General features: G+C 47.8%; 1 protein-coding gene across 9 annotated transcripts in view; it reads right to left on the reverse strand.

The window, feature by feature from the left end:
* Positions 1–17,957, reverse strand: part of LOC110489787 (microtubule-associated protein 4) — a 122,134-nt gene that overhangs the window by 29,509 nt on the left and 74,668 nt on the right. The window contains exon 1 of one of the 9 annotated variants that reach the window (XM_036944057.1): positions 1,890–3,263. The exons of the other annotated variants lie outside the window; for them this stretch is intronic. Within the exon in view, the coding sequence (XP_036799952.1) occupies positions 1,890–3,015 (1,126 nt within the window). The 5' untranslated portion in view covers positions 3,016–3,263. Of the gene's footprint in view, positions 1–1,889; positions 3,264–17,957 lie in introns of those variants that run through there. 9 annotated transcript variants of the gene reach the window in all.

The following is a 17,957-nucleotide window of genomic DNA, read 5'->3' on the forward strand; positions in this document are numbered from 1 at the left end:
ACATGGGTAATTCTTTTTTTAATTGTATTGACGTAAGGCTAAATTAATCTGAGACAAATGGACGCAAAGAAAAACACACACACACAGTACCACACATTTGTGCACACAAGAAGAAACACAAACAGAAGCGTGTACAGAAACAGACCAACAAAGCCCAGAGTCTTTACTACAGAACACTCATTACGGGCCACATTCATCCTTCTGCTTAATAGGAGATAAGGAGAGCGACATTGGGTGACAATTATCTGTTTCGTTCTGGGGAGAAACATCCCACTATGACTCCAAACCATGAAGAAAGACACTCAAATGATTCAAAGCCTGTTTGAGTACGAGTTCCTTTGTCTCTCCACGCTGCATCTCTCCTCCAGTATCGTCTCCTAATCCCTCTCTCCAAACGGAGGGAGAGAGAGAGAGAGAGAGAGAGAGAGAGAGAGAGAGAGAGAGAGAGAGAGAGAGAGAGAGAGAGAGAGAGAGAGAGAGAGAGAGAGAGAGAGAGAGAAATAAAAAGAGGGGGCTGGATGGAACTGAGGGAGTCAGTAAAAATACATTCAGGCAGATTCTTATACTGGGACAAACTATTTTTTCTCTCTCTATATGACTCTGTGTATCTCTCTCTCCCCTCTGGAGCTAGAGATGGCAAATCTGTTTATCGATATTTCCCACACCCCAATTGGGGAGCCAAGGCGAATGCCTGAACAGAGCTAGCCGGCCGACGTGTGTGTGGATTCATTAATGTGCACGCTCCACATGAACACTTTTTACACATGCAAACTGCCTTTGAATGACCTTGTCAAGCCAGTGCATGCTCACACACAGTCACGCACACGCACTCTTCCTCTGACCAGCTCACACACTCTCATTCTGAGCTCTCCGGGACGCTGGCCCTTTAATGCTCCAGCGTCCACGAGGCAGATTGCTGGCACACTTTAGCGACAGAGAGAGAGGGAGAGGGAGAGGGAGAGAGAGAGAGAGAGAGAGAGAGAGAGAGAGAGAGGGAGCGGCGGTCATTAAAAGCGACGAGTGAAGAAAGAGACAGATTTTGTTGCTGGGTTTACATCTCCAGTGACCCTGTTCGGCTAAGGGGCAGGAGTTATCGGATGTGACCGAGGCCATCTTGGCTCTGCCTCTCCCCCACTCCTCCCAGGGGACTAATGACTGTGTCGGCGGCCAGAGAGAGCGAGAGAGGCCAAGTCTAGCTCTGGACTCTGGTCTGTGGTAATGAGCTGTGTCGGCAGCATGACCCAGTCCCACATTCCCGGTCCGCTGACGGTCACCTAGATATAGTACATCCACATGCAACACGCTTAGTGAATCACATGCAAAGTGACACTCCTGCTGCACATACACCAGCAAGCAAAACACACACAAGGCTGCACTGGGCATATACTGTACTATGCCATCAATCAATATACCATCCTTCAGAAACTCTCTCTCTCTCTCTCTCCGCTACTTGACTGGGACCTCAGACTGGTGGAAGCAGCTCAGTTGTAAATCAGACAGTGTGATGCCACATCTTCCCCCTACACACAATCTGGGCTGTCTGCAGTATGCAGGCCATTTGAGGAGGCCATTGCCAGAGGGCAGCGCTAGTAGCAGCCAGATAGCATCACCATTACCTACCCTGGTGAAAGGACTGGTAGTAACCATGCCTTCACCAAAGCCGGTGCCAAGGTTGGTACTCATACCTGCTCCAAAGCCAGTGCCAAGGTTGGTACTCATACCTGCTCCAAAGCCAGTGCCAAGGTTGGTACTCATACCAGCTCCAAAGCCGGTGCCCATGCCTGCTCTAAAGCTGTTGTCTGGGTTGCTACCCATACCAGCGCCAAAGCTGGTGCCTGAGTTGGTACCCACGTCTGCTCCAACGTCAGTGCCAAGGTTGGTATCCATACCTGTGCAGATGTTGGTACCCATACCCGTGCCAATGCCGGTTCCTGGGTTTGTGACAATGCCCAGGCCGGTGCCCATCCCGCTGATGGCCTGGCTGCTGAGGGGTACAGGCAGCAGCACGTCCTCGTTCTTGTCTGCCCCGGGCCCCTCCACGATGCCCTCTAGAGGTGAGAGCGGAGAGCTGCCCCCACAGTCTCTCATTGGGGGGAAGGGTGAGAAGTGTAGGGTGGGCTCCTGGTCCTGCCTCAGGTCGGAGCGGGTGGCGCCTGCAGCAAACAGAGTGGGGGGCAGCTGGTCGTCCGAAACAGTCAGTGAACGCTTCATGGTGGAGTGGCAGGAGCGGCGCGGACCGCCCATGGGCGTTGTTAGCTCATCCAGCCCAGCTCCAGGGTAATGGTCGGGCAGCTCCAGGCTAGAGGGTACCGAGAGGTGGGAGCATTCAGACATGGCCCGCCGCAGAGCCTTCCGCTGCTGGTTAGCACGCCCCATGAAACACGGCTCAAGTTCCACCTCTTCCTCCTCCTCGTCCTCGCTCTCCTCCGAGGATCCCTCTGTCATTTGGAGGCCGCCTAGTGCTGATGCGCTGTCCTCGTCGCCCCTCTCCAGGTAGTTGTCATTGACAACACCGATGACACAGTAATTAGGGCTGGCAATATTCTGGGGTGGAAGGGTCTTGGGGCTGGACTCTGAGAATCCAGGGTTCCACACACCGGTGCTGGCTGGGGCTGGTATGGGCGGGCTAGAGGGTAAGGGTAGCTCCATGCGTCGAGCTGGGGAACCAGGTACGGGGGGATGTAGGACCCCATTGTTCCCACAGCTCAGAGGGGAGGGGGAGGAAGACACTTGGCTTTCTGGGCTCTCCCCAGCGCTGCCTAACCCCTGACAGCCCCCCCTGCCAGGTACCTTGAGATCCGCATCCAAGCCAACACCGGCTGACGGGTCAAAGAAGCACAGCTTGTCCTCGTCGGTGAGTCCCGGGGCCCCACCGAGGCTCCTGGGAGGCCCCATGTCTCCATGCTGCCAGTCCCAAGCCTGGGGGGCTGTGGCGGGGGCCATGGAGGGGACCTTACACAGCTCACTGTACTCTGAGAACGGAGAGCCAGGCGGCTGGTTGGAGAGAGAAGACATGCTTTCCCTCCTTTCTCACTCTCTCTCTTTTCTCCTCAGGCTACGTTTCTCTGTCCTCCGGTTGTTCTCGTTCCCCTGTGTGTTATGTTGTTTCTTCTGGTTAGGATGCACAGGTGGGGTCTGTCACGGCTGCGGTAGGGCCAGTGAGGAAGGCGAGCGTGTGTGTGTGTGGTGTAGCCTCTCTCTCTCTGTGCCTCTTCGCTCTCAATTGACCAAGAAGCACTGTGAACTGGGCTCCTCTTTCTCTATCGTTCTCTCCCTCCCTCCCTCCTCCCTCTCACTCACTGACAGCCTTTTGCATGGCTTTTGGTCATGTGACTCGAGTGGCTGCTCATTCGCTGCTGCCAAATCACAACTCCCTCCCCCTGTGGTGGAGTGTACATCCCCCTCCTCTCAGTTTTTTTCTTTCTCTCCAAGCTTTCTCTTTCTACCCCAGTCCCACCCTCTCGCTCATCCTTCTCCCCAGGCAACACACAACCCCAGGGAGATGAGAGGGAGGTTTTGGGGCAGCTGCTTTAGGGGAGCATGTTTGTAGCTAGGGCATCTCTCTCGCTCTCTCTCACAGCAAAGTGATCCATTTCTTGGTAACATATCTCCATTTGACCTCACCTCACTTCACACATTCAATCTGTGTACCTCTCTCTGAAGCTCTCACACACTGTGTGTCTCTGAGCCAGACAACCAGTAGTGTACCCTGGCAGAGGCCTCTGTCGAGCATAGCCAAGGTCTAGAGCCTGGCCCCTTTGTTAATTGTGTTAATAACTTTGTTGTAGGCACTGTGCTTACCCTTACTCTGCAGGATGTGTGTGAGAGAGAAACATTTCGAATTTGAGAGAGAGAGAGAGAGAGAGAGAGAGAGAGAGAGAGAGAGAGAGAGAGATGGTGGATGTATCTGTCTCTGTGTGAGAAGGGGATTGTTTGTGTGTAAAGATAACACAGACTCACAGTCAGCCCAGTCACAGAAACAGAGAAGGGGGGGGGTAGGAAGGAGAGCGGTAATGAAAGAGGGATGTCAGATATATGAAAACCACCGCCTCCCAAAAGCACCGTAGATGCCTGTCATCCCTGATCTCGTCACGCAAAGAAAACGGAGCTGAGCAGTGGAGAGAAAAACCACGCTCAAGAAGAGATGAACTTCTGACACAAACGCAAACACATCGTCTGTGTGAAGCCTTTGCCTGGCCTCAACTCTGCACGGGCGAGCCCTCAAGACTTTAACTGCAACGAGAAGGCACACACTCTGACCTGACTTCACTCTCTCAACCCTGAATCACCATGAGGTCCATTCTGTTTCAGTCTCACCCAGACTCTGCTGCATTACTAAAGGCATATTTTTAAACTGGAGTACAGTGGAAACATTCTCAGTCCACATCCCGGTTGAATGTGTACAGTTGAAGTCGGACGTTTGCATACACCTTAGCCAAATACATTTAAACTAAGTTTTTCACAATTCCTGATATTTAATCCTAGTAAAAGTCCCTGTCTTAGGTCAGTTATTATCACCAATTTATTTTAAGAATGTGAAATGTCAGAATAATAGTAGAGAGAATGATTTATTTGAGCTTTTATTTCTTTCATCACATTCCCAGTGGGTCAGAAGTTTACATACACTCAATGAGTATTTGGTAGCATTGCCTTTAAATTGTTTAACTTGGGTCAAACTTTTCGGGTAGCCTTCCACAAGCTTCCCACAATAAGTTGGGTGAATTTTGTCCCATTCCTCCTGACAGAGCTGGTGTAACTAAGTCAGGTTTGTAGGCTTCCTTGCTCGCACATGCTTTTTCAGTTCTGCCCCCACATTTTCTATAGGATTGAGGTCAGGAATTGTGATGGCCACTCCAATACCTTGACTTTGTTGTCCTTAAGCCATTTCGCCACAACTTTGGAAGTATGCTTGGGGTCATTGTCCATTTGGAAGACCCATTTGTGACCAAGCTTTAACTTCCTGACTGATGTCTTGAGATGTTGCTTCAATATATCCACATAATTTTCCTCCCTCATGATACCATCTATTTTGTGAAGTGCACCAGTCCCTCCTGTAGCAAAGCACCCCCACACCATGATGCTGCCACCCCCGTGCTTCACGGTTGGGATGGTGTTCTTCGGCTTGCAAGCCTCCCCCTCCAAATATGACGATGGTCATTATGGCCAAACAGTTCTATTTTTGTTTCATCAGACCAGAGGACATTTCCCCAAAAAGTACAATCTTTGTCCCCATGTGCAGTTGCAAAGTGGAGTCTGGCTGTTTTATGGCGGTTTTTAAGCAGTGGCTTCTTCCTTGCTGAGCGGTCTTTCGGGTTATGTTGATATAGGACTCGTTTTACTGTGGATATAGATACTTTTGTACCTGTTTCCTCCAGCATCTTCACAAGGTCCTTTGCTGTTGCTCTGGGATTGAAGTGCACTTTTTGCACCAAAGTATGTTCATCTCTAGGAGACAGAATGCATCTCCTTCCTGAGCACAGTCAAACACCAGGCCCCAGGACACGGCCGTTCCCTCCCCAAAACATCCCCTTCTAAGCTTTAAGTGTCAGCTGAGTAGTCAAAAGGAATTACCACCCGTCTCAGCCAGAGTGAAGGTTTACTCTTGGCTACAATGAACATGAAGACAAACTCATCTCCTGATTGACTAACCGTCAATGTGAACCAGGACAGGACAAGACAGAGAACATTCTTTAATGTTAAGCTCAGCATAACCCTTAAGAAGGCACTGCGTAACATTAGTTAGATTGACCCAAGCATGTCAAAAGTGTGCAACTTTCTTTATTTCTATACAGTTCAGCTCAGAGTTTAGTAATGCGGGGAAATATGTGATGGGCAACAGGCTCTGACAAATTTACATCTCTGGTCTATGTGAAGCTTCTGTGGCTTCGGAAACAAAAATAGATGTATTGTCCACAGAAACACACACCAACACACAGAAACACACGCCTTTACCAGTCATCCAGGCCCCCAGCACTAATGGGGCCAAGTTACATAAGCTCCAGTTGAGTCTGCTTCTGCAGCTCAGAGTATGAAGCTCTGACAATAGACACCAGGCCAGGACAAACACAATGAGACAGATCAGATCAGACACAATCACTTCAGATGCTAATCACAAGCCGAGTAGCTACTATAAAAAAGTGGCCGCATACACACGGATGTGTGGTGAATGAAACAAACCATAGATTTGCAATGTGGAAAAACAAAACATGTTTTTAGAAATAGTACTTTGCAGGATTCTTCAATGTGTTTAGACAACATTGCCAACCATTCATGATCACGTCAGAATTGCTTAGTGTATTTTGTAGTGGTGTCCTGTACCTGCGTACATCAAGAGTCGAACCTGGTAGTGTAGTGTAGTGTAGAGAAGGGTAGTGTGGGGTAGTGTAGTGCAGAGTAGGGTATTGTAGTGTAGAGTAGGGTATTGTAGTGTAGGGTAGTGTAGAGTAGGGTGGTGGAGGGGAGGGTAGTGTTGAGTAGGGTAGTGCAGAGTAGGATAGTGCAGGGTAGGGTAGTGTAGAGTAGGGTAGTGCAGAGTAGGGTATTGTAGTGTAGGGCAGTGCAGAGTAGGGTAGTGCAGAGTAGGGTAGTGTAGAGTAGGGTAGTGCAGGCTAGGGTAGCAAAGAGTAGGGTAGTGCAGAGTAGGGTAATGTAGAATAGGGTAGTGCAGGGTAGGGTAGTGTAGAGTAGGGTAGTGGAGGGTAGAGTAGGGTAGTGTAGAGTAGGGTAGTGGAGGGTAGAGTAGGGTAGTGTAGAGTAGGGTAGGGTAGTGTGGACTAGGGAAGTGGAGGGTAGTGTAGTCTAGAGTAGGGTAGTGTAGAGTAGGGTAGGGTAGAGTAGGGTAGGGTAGTGTGGAGTAGGGTAGTGTAGAGTAGGGTAGAGTAGGGTAGTGTAGAGTAGGGTAGTGCAGGGTAGGGTAGTGTAGGGTAGTGCAGAGTAGGGTAGTGTAGAGTAGGGTAGTGTAGAGTAGGGTAGTGTAGAGTAGGGTAGTGTAGAGTAGTGCAGAGAAGGGTAGTGTAGAGTAGGGTAGTGTAGAGTAGGGTAGTGCAGGGTAGGGTAGTGTAGAGTAGGGTAGTGTAGAGTAGGGTAGTGTAGAGTAGGGTAGTGTAGAGTAGTGCAGAGAAGGGTAGTGTAGAGTAGGGTAGTGGAGGGTAGGTTAGTGGAGGGTAGGGTAGTGTAGAGTAGGGTAGTGTAGAGTAGGGTAGTGTAGAGTAGTGCAGAGAAGGGTAGTGTAGAGTAGGGTAGTGGAGGGTAGGGTAGGGTAGGGTAGTGCTAGGCAGACACAGTGGAATAATAATGTGTATATTTGGGCCATGCTGACCCTGCCGACTCACAGGCAGGCTGGAGGCCTCTGTCACTGTCACATCACAGCCCTCTCGCAATCCCAAATGAGTGACACCCAAGCCCCTCAAGGACAGGGACACAGAGCGCCCCCTCTCCAGTGATGACCTCACTCTGCCTGGCCCGGCTGGCTGGGTGGCTGGACGTACACACACACATGCACGCGAACACACAAACACACACAGAGGCTCTTTTACATAATCCCACAGTGCTACTAAGGCGCCGTTTCTAATAGACAAACAACAATAATAACGCAGAAAGGAAGCAGAAAGTTGCAAACTGTTCCATAACTTCATTTAGCCGTGGATATTTGGATAAAAGTAATCAAGTAATCAAGTTAAATCAAGTTAAATCAAATAATTTCTAACAATGGAAGCAACAATGGAAGCAACGGGGAGGTAAAAACAGCAGCAAGAAATTTGAATTATTTTTCAGATCCATCAAATGAATAACATATTTCTGCAACGTTCCATCCAAAAATGTTCCATCCTTGCACTGGAGCCTGTCATCGGTGAACTATCTACGGAGTATGCTGCAAATAGGTTAGATAGGTGGCCATTAACTAAGAACACTGATGAGAGTAAAGGGGGCTTTATTTAACCCGGTGCCCTACAGAATATGTAAATAGGCCAATCAGTCAAGCCATTAAACAAGCACATACTCAGAGGTAAATTATTCAGGAGGTGCAGTACTCCAAATGTAAGCTTTACAATTGAGGAGAGGCACAGCAGCGTTGAACAGTGAGGCTAAATCTAAAAGTGAAAAAGAAGTCAGTGCTCAAATTAGTGCCTTCACTTCTCTGAGAGAGAAAGAGAAAGGGAAGAACGGTGTGGATGGAGAGATGAGAAGACACAGAGAGAGAAGGAGTGGGGCGGAAGAGAGAGAACGAGAAAGGGAAGAACGGCGTGGATGGAGAGATGAGAAGACAGAGAGAGAAGGAGTGGGGCGGAAGAGAGAGAAAGAGAAAGGGAAGAACGGTGTGGATGGAGAGATGAGAAGACACAGAGAGAGAAGGAGTGGGGCGGAAGAGAGAGAACGAGAAAGGGAAGAACGGCGTGGATGGAGAGATGAGAAGACACAGAGAGAGAAGGAGTGGGGCGGAAGAGAGAGAAAGAGAAAGGGAAGAACGGTGTGGATGGAGAGATGAGAAGACAGAGAGAGAAGGAGTGGGGCGGAAGAGAGAGAAAGAGAAAGGGAAGAACGGTGTGGATGGAGAGATGAGAAGACAGAGAGAGAAGGAGTGGGGCGGAAGAGAGAGAAAGCGAGACAGAGTCTTTAGTGGTTCTATTTTTAGCTCAAATCAGTCCCCCCTCCCCCTGCTGTCACACACCCATTGTTTCCTTGGTAGCCCCCTCTACCAAATGTCTCCAAAAGCAACTGCCTCCCATTTCCATGGCAACAGGATCCTTGCCACGGCAACCAAGTGGAGCCAGGGGAATATATGAACGGAGGAAGGGGAGAGAGGTGAGAGGAGGAGGGGGAGAGAGAGGTGAGAGGAGGAGAGGGAGAGGCCAAAATCAACTGGGGGCATTTTCGTATATTATTATCTGCAGATCTACGAACCAATGGGCTGCTCTCGCACTGCTCTTGAGTTAATGGTATCTTTCAATTAATCACAGTCATCATTCTGCTACGGTCTTTCAGCTGCTAATGCCTATGCAAGTCTGTTAATCCAGCAATGTCTGTGTCATGCTGATAGACTGGCCTCCAGACAGATCATTTCAGCTGCAAATAGCTTGGGGGGGGGGGGGGGTTGGGTTTGATCAACCTAAAAGTGTGAAAGTCACATGCTGTGGCCGTTATTGTCCAAGCCACAGACCCACCCCGTTCTGTTGTTGGGGTATACCCACCCCGTTCTGTTGTTGGGGTATACCCACCCCATTCCGTTGTTGGGGCATACCCACCCCATTCCGTTGTTGGGGTATACCCACCCCATTCCGTTGTTGGGGTATACCCACCCCATTCCGTTGTTGGGGTATACCCACCCCATTCCGTTGTTGGGGTATACCCACCCCATTCCGTTGTTGGGGTCTACCCACCCCATTCCGTTGTTGGGGTATACCCACCCCATTCTGTTGTTGGGGTATACCCACCCCATTCTGTTGTTGGGGTATACCCACCCCATTCCGTTGTTGGGGTATACCCACCCCATTCCGTTGTTGGGGTATACCCACCCCATTCCGTTGTTGGGGTCTACCCACCCCATTCCGTTGTTGGGGTATACCCACCCCATTCCGTTGTTGGGGTATACCCACCCCATGTATACCCACCCCATTCCGTTGTTGGGGTATACCCACCCCATTCCGTTGTTGGGGTATACCCACCCCATTCCGTTGTTGGGGTATACCCACCCCATTCCGTTGTTGGGGTATACCCACCCCATTCCGTTGTTGGGGTATACCCACCCCATTCCGTTGTTGGGGTATACCCACCCCATTCCGTTGTTGGGGTATACCCACCCCATTCTGTTGTTGGGGTATACCCACCCCATTCCGTTGTTGGGGTATACCCACCCCATTCCGTTGTTGGGGTATACCCACCCCATTCCGTTGTTGGGGTATACCCACCCCATTCCGTTGTTGGGGTATACCCACCCCATTCTGTTGTTGGGGTATACCCACCCCATTCCGTTGTTGGGGTATACCCACCCCATTCCGTTGTTGGGGTATACCCACCCCATTCCGTTGTTGGGGTATACCCACCCCATTCCGTTGTTGGGGTATACCCACCCCATTCCGTTGTTGGGGTATACCCACCCCATTCCGTTGTTGGGGTATACCCACCCCATTCCGTTGTTGGGGTATACCCACCCCATTCCGTTGTTGGGGTATACCCACCCCATTCCGTTGTTGGGGTATACCCACCCCATTCTGTTGTTGGGGTATACCCACCCCATTCCGTTGTTGGGGTATACCCACCCCATTCTGTTGTTGGGGTATACCCACCCCATTCCGTTGTTGGGGTATACCCACCCCATTCCGTTGTTGGGGTATACCCACCCCATTCCGTTGTTGGGGTATACCCACCCCATTCCGTTGTTGGGGTATACCCACCCCATTCCGTTGTTGGGGTATACCCACCCCATTCCGTTGTTGGGGTATACCCACCCCATTCCGTTGTTGGGGTATACCCACCCCATTCTGTTGTTGGGGTATACCCACCCCATTCCGTTGTTGGGGTATACCCACCCCATTCCGTTGTTGGGGTATACCCACCCCATTCCGTTGTTGGGGTCTACCCACCCCATTCCGTTGTTGGGGTATACCCACCCCATTCCAACACAGAAACGCTGCTTTTGAACGTACTTCATACAAAAACAATTGGGAAGGAAAACTTTTTCACTCACATTGAAATTAATTCTAGGTCATATTTCATAAAATAGTACGGTGTTAAAAATAACATGACAATGTGCTTTGATTGCTCACTATGACTGAAAGGGTTTATTGAGTTGATGCTTCAGTAGTTACTCCCTTGTATTCAATGGAATCTATTCTACAGGTTGAAACTGGGTCTACTTCTGAACACTGACATAAGCTGCACCTAGCCTCTGACATATTACTTTCACCTATCTAATAGCTATCTTCTGATGAGAAGCTGACTATTGCCTGATGTATTGGGCAGATTGCCATTATAATTGTCCTGGAACAACAACAGAGCCCTATTAAAGTGCTGCAGACGACTAACAATTGGCCTGAGATCCGCGTAACCATCTATCAATGTGAAATAGCTGCGAGAGGGCTGTGATGTGACATCTTGTGCGGTAAAATCGATACGTCCATAAACCGCCCCACCATTTTAGTTCTATTATAGCAGATGTGCTCGGATCCCTCATCCATTGCTATTGATTATGGATGTGGCCAAATCGCTCTGCCAGATTCACAGCCGTTCCCACTCTGGACACAACTGATCCCTGATTAATGCCCAACGAGCTCAGATCAGCTCAGCTCCCCAAATTCCCTAAATTGTATAAACGACGGACGCTCAATCAAATGGGAGTATTTTTTTGGGGGGGGGGGGGACTTAAGAGTGGATATATGTATTCATGACATGTCCAATTGATATGAAATCTTAGTGATGGCTGCATTTTGGGCTTAGGTTTTTGAGCAGATTGATTCGGAATTCAATTTGGTGTGACATGTACTGCCAGCATGTGGTTGTCAAGCCTTTCACTCTAAAGTGACAAGACATTTCTCAGTCATTTCTCCTTTATCCAGCACCGTAAGACCACCGCCATTCAAATACAGCGGACGAGAAAGAAGGTGCATATATAAAGTGTGAAACATCGCAATGAGAAGAGATCCAGGGAAGGAAGTCCACTCACTTCTCCTTTAACCAGCATTATATCAACTTTCAAATACAAGGGCGAGAAGGAACACATTCTTGTAGTGAGAGGGCGGGAACCAGCAATTTCTTGCAATGAGAAGAAATTGGTACCAGCACAGCTCAGAGTAAAACACTGTTGGATTATTCCAGTTTATGGAATCTAAAAATAATCCTAGCATGTCTGCTGTAAATCAAACAGTCAGCCCCAGGTTTGGATGCTACAATGTAGACATTTCATTTGAATTCCATCATGTCAAGTCTGGATTATGGATTATGCCAGCTGTGTCAGGGGAGTGAGTGGAAGGGGAGGTGGAACAGTCCCTCTGCTATGCTGCTCTGCTCTGCCAGGAATATTATATTATTCTTTGACAGCAGACTGCTCCCTTCCTCCTTCCACATGCAGGCAGCCGCCCACCGGTTTTAGAAATCACCCGATTCCAGAGCCCATTATAGAAACAGAAACAAGCCCAGGGCTGCTTCATTAACATGTTTTGTATAATTAAAGCAGCGTTTTTAAAAAACTTTTTGGGCGACCCGACCAAATTCACATAGAAATGTGAGTTATAGATCTATCATAAGCATTGAAAACAAGTCTAAGAAGCGGTAGATCTGTACATGATCAGTTTCACACTAATGAGGTTGCATGAGAAAAAAGGAAATTGTATTTAAACATACAGTTGAAGTCGGAAGTTTACATACAGTTAGGTTGGAGTCATTAAAACTAGTTTTTTAACCACTCCACAAATGTATTGTTAACAAACTATAGTTTTGGCAAATCGGTTAGGACATCTAATTTGTGCATGACACAAGTAATTTTTCCAACCATTGTTTACAGACAGATTATTTCACTTATAACTCACTGTATCACAATTCCCAGTGGGTCAGAAGTTTACATACATGACAGGCAAATTGACATCATTTGAGTCAATTGGAGGTGTACCTGTGGATGCATTTCAAGGCCTACCTTCAAACTCAGTGCCTCTTTGCTTGACATCATGGGAAAATCTAAAGAAATCAGCCAAGACCTCAGAAAACAATTGTAGACCTCCACAAGTCTGGTTCATCCTTGGGAGCAATTTCCAAATGCCTGAAGGTACCACGTTCATCTGTACAAACAATAGTACGCCAGTATAAACACCATGGGACCAAGCAGTCGTCATACCGCTCAGGAAGGAGATGCATTCTGTCTCCTAGAGATGAACGTACTTTGGTGCAAAAAGTGCAAATCAATCCCAGAACAGCGGCAAAAGACCTTTTGAAGATCTTGATGGAAACAGGTACAAAAGTATCTATATCCACAGTAAAATTAGTCCTATATCGACATAACCTGAAAGGCCACTCAGCAAGGAAGAAGCCACTGCTCCAAAACCGCCATAAAAAAGCCAGACTCTGGTTTGCAACTGCACATGGGAACAAAGATCGTACTTATTGGAGAAATGTTCTCTGGTCTGATGAAACAAAAATAAAACTATTTGGCCATAATGACTATTGTCATGTTTGGATGAAAAATGGGGAGGCTTGCAAGCCGAAGAACACCATCCCAACCATGGAGCACGAGGGTGGCAGCGTCATCATGTGGGGGTGCTTTGCTGCAGGAGGGACTGGTGCACTTCACAAAATAGATGGCATCATGAGGAAGGGAAATTATGTGGATATATCGAAGACACATCTCAAGACGTCAGTCAGGAAGTATAAGCTTGGTCACAAATGGGTCTGACCCCAAGCATACATCCAAAGTTGTGGCAAAATGGCGTAAGGACAACAAAGTCAAGATATTGGAGTGGCCATCACAAAGCCCTGACCTCAATCCTATAGAACATTTGTGGGCAGAACTGAAAAAGCCGACTCAGTTACACCAGCTCTGTCAGGAGGAATGGGACAAAATTCACCCAACTTATTGTGGGAAGCTTGTGGAAGGCTACCCAAAACGTTTGACCCAAGTTAATCAATTTAAAGCCATGCTACCAAATACTAATTGAGCGTATGTAAACTTCTGACCCACTGGGAATGTGATGAAAGAAATTAAATCTGAAATAAATAATTCTCTACTATTATTCTGACATTTCACATTCTTAAAATAAAGTGGTGATCCTAAATGAACTAAGACCGGGATTTTTACTGGGATTAAATGTCAGGAATTGTGAAAAACTGAGTTTAAATGTATTTGGCTAAGGTGTATGTAAACTTCCGACTTCAACTGTACATGCGATCTGTTTGTGAGTGTCATGTTACTGTGTGGTTGGTGTGTGTGTGTGTGTGTGTGTGTGTGTGTGTGTACATGACTGTTGCTGTGTGTGCGTCACTGATAAAGATATTTTAGCCTCAGCCTACGTTCTCAGCATCAGTTGCCATCCCCATGGCAACATTAACTGCTCCTCAGTTACGATGGCAACTAGCCAGACCCCACCCTCCCCAAAGGCACATCTATAACTGTCTACCACTGGAAAAATCAAATCAACAATCTGACCTTTCCTACCCTTTTCACAACATTCACATTTGTGCAACATTTCTACAACATTTTACACTCCATTTAATTCAAGTCTGCCATGTCTCTAGTAGTCTTCAAATCATAAACACCTTTTCGTGTAGCTTTCTGAAGCATTAGTAAGGCAATGTAAGCCCACAAGGATTTTCACTGTTCACACACATCGTCTCGTTCACATGAACAAACAACTGTCTGTCGCACTGTTCCCTTTAGATCAAAAAGACATCACCCAGACAGACCCCCCCCCCCCCCCCCCCCCCCCACACACACACACACACAATCACTCTCAGAGGAACAGCAGAGGAATCAAATCCTTTAACTCTTTCCGCTCTGTACTTTGCAATGTTGCTGAGGGCCAGTGGACAGCAAAGCAGCTCTGCTGTGGATAGGTTTGTCTGTCCCCAAGGGGGCTGTGTCAGAAGATTTATTTACAGTGAGCTCCAAAAGTATTGGGACAGTGACACATTTTGTGTTGTTTTGGCTCCGTACCCCCAAGACATGCTACCTTCTCACCATTACAATAACAGGGAAGGTTGGCATTTTTTCTTGGGGGGGGGGGGGGCAATATTTATCGTTATTCACGATTCATTCCTGATTATCTGTAATGATGGTAGCATCCACATTAATGTAAAAGTGTTCAGAAACATATCCTATTCCTACAGAACCAAACACAGAGTACAGAACCAAAACATTTGTCACTGTGCCAATACTTCTGGAGCTCACTGTATAAATCCACATGCCCTGAGCCCACACCTGGGTGCTTCTGTCTCACCACATCAAGGGGACAGGACTGGTGGCAAAAATCGCGATCAACACTGTCACGGATGACTCCACGTTCAAATGCCCATCAGGGCTCATCTGTGAAGGAGACCGCGGTCTCAGATAAAAATCTTCTCCAATGAAAACATGGTACTTCGAAGAATAGCCACGCTCTCCCTATTATTGGTGGAGAAGAATGGAATGGAAGCGACACAGAAACCCCACACACCTTATAGGTCGGATGACTGGCTTCTTGATTGATGGTTATACGCAAGCGAATGACAGTGATGTGACGCAGCGTAACTGGAAATCAAATAGCACTTACAATGGAATTACAGCTGTTCTAGAGTGGCTGACGCAACAGAGAGCAGTGGATGGCACCAACCCGACCGTGGCACTGTTATAACGGGGTGGTTTCAAAGGAAAACCTGTTGCTGCCTTTACAACTAAGGAAATTAAGATACTAAGGCATTTAAAGCCAAACGGATGGAGTATTATATATATATTTTTTGAGAATCAGAACGTGTGTTACAGAATAGAGATCGTGGTATTGCTACACAACTATTCCGTATCGCCCTCGCCCCTCTGATCCAATGTGTTCTTCCCATCAGTGATAACAGAAGTGTCATGTTGCGGTCTGGCTTCCGGCATATTCTCATAGGGATACGACCGAGATAGAACAAAATCCATCCAAACCCCACTGGCTCGGACTGTAACACTCCTTTACAGAGATAGCCCCCACTACCTGATAATAATCCTTTTCTAAAACAGCACCCGTGGGAGTCCTGGCTTTCACAATGGTGAAATCACATAGGTTACCCCCTTCACGCCACAACCCATCAATTCACAGTACTGCTAATACACAGTACTGCTAATACACAGCACTGCTAATACACAGTACTGCTAATACACAGTACTGCTAATACTGTAGTCTTGTCCCTTCTGGGATCCCATCCGTCAACGGCCTATTAAAGAAATCCGCCCCCCAGGAACAGTGAAAAACACCATAGATAGAAATAGGTGGCTGGAATATTTATGAAGCTTCGTTGTTCTAGGCCGTGGCCCTAAAATAACACCAATGACTCGTTTTGTTGCTGTGTGCAGTCACAGTGACATGGGGACACTGTGGGGGCACATCGGTGGCACGTTGGCACCTCTGTTAAGGCGTTGTACTCCTCCCACTGACCCCCAAATGGCCAAGGGGTGTTGTCATTCACAGAGGCAAGTTAACAGTCTGACTGCCTCACCGCAAAAGGCCAGGAATGCTCAACTTATCTAAACCACACAAATCCCATCAATATTACATTGGGTCACAGGGGGGTTGTGAATGGTAGAGAGGCTTAGTGAGGGCAAGGATATGCCCCGTATTGGTTGGTCTATAAATACACCAACAGACCAGTAATGAGGGGGAGCAAGGCCAGACTAACTTTATCTAACACCACACACACACACCCCACCAAGACCAAGTCGACATGATAACACTCTGAAATGCTATCATATGTGTAGAGGAAATCCAATACTAGTTTGTGTTGAGCCCTTGGAGATATACTAAAATGCTGTTTAAAAAGAATCTTCACTGAAGCTGAGAGGTGCTTAATCTCTGGCCTGTGTCCAAATGAAAAGCACATGAATGACCCCTTGTCCCACAAACACACACAGATACTGAGTGGCAGTGGCTGAGCTGTCAAAGGATTTTGCCCTGAGCTAACGGTGCACTTTTCCACTCGTATGGGTAACAACAAGAATTGTCTACTGAACTTCACACACTGAAAAAAACATGAGAAACAGAACACACACACACACACACACACACACACACACACACACACACACACACACACACACACACACACACACACACACACACACACACACACAGCTGTTGGGCTAATCTTGTCCTTCATCCCCAGGAAAGAGCATGCTGGGTGAAGGATGGGCTGGGACACAGCAGCCTTATCTCCTGTCTCCTACGAGGCCTAAATAGCACCCCCAGTGACACAGCTCCACCCCTTGAACACTGACAAAGAGAGCAAATTACAGAGGGGCAACAGAGGCAGCTGTGCCTCTCCCAAAACCCACCCACCCACACATCAGGCTATTCATCTCAAGGAACAGATTGCAACTGTTAAAAGCCATACACTTTTAGATGAACAATGGGCCCTGCTGCGATGGCTGACTCAAGGTGCCAGACCAAATAAAGCCATTTTTATACACTTCACTTTCTCTATCTATCGCCACAGGTGAATAACGGGCTCACGTCTCATTAGAACGAATCTTTGGCTGCACCGCACTGACGAGGAAGCCACGGACAGGAAGTGATGCGGGATGAAACGGTAAACTGTATCTACTCGTCCGCTTCTTCAATTAATCAGAGTGGTGCCTGCTGAGCTGCGCTTTAACGCTGCGTGTCAACATAGTCTATTTATATACTGGCATCTCGCCGGGGCGCTCATAAATAAACAAATACTTCACACGCTACTCGGCGGACTATTTCTCCAAAGTGAATCCGAGGGAGTTGGCGACTGTCATAACTCTTCATTACAGAGGAACCCAGATTGCCAAAGTGAATAAATATATAGAAATGTGTGTAGTTTGGGCATTGTGCGCTCACTTAAAGCTGCCCGATGGTGAAGGCGGCATCTAATTGGCTGTGGCAGCTGTATCTTGAGGGGCACATTCAGTACACATGGCTTAAAATAAAGCTGTGATAAAAAAAAAACTGACTGTGACGCTCGTTTACCACTTGCTCCTTTGAGCAACGACTGTGTTAAAGAGTCAGTCATCGTCCCCAGATGACTGCACTAGAACGGAAGAGGTGTGTATATCCCAGTATCTTTATTATGTAAGGGGGAAATGGGAGAAATACTGTGAAACAGCAGCGAGAGTAGAGAGTGTGCTGAATGTGGTCTCTTATTGTACAATACTCTTCTGGCTGCAGTGCATTCTGGGCGAGTTGCCTGGGAGGGAGGGGTTAGAGGGGGTTTGAGGCGCTCGCCCCTCTCAGCTCAGTGAGAGTCAAGGTGCCAGTGGGGTTCGCTCGGCCTGAACATGG

Source organism: Oncorhynchus mykiss, chromosome 15 (genome assembly GCF_013265735.2).
Source record: "Oncorhynchus mykiss isolate Arlee chromosome 15, USDA_OmykA_1.1, whole genome shotgun sequence".
In the NCBI taxonomy this organism is placed as follows: Eukaryota; Metazoa; Chordata; class Actinopteri; order Salmoniformes; family Salmonidae; genus Oncorhynchus; species Oncorhynchus mykiss.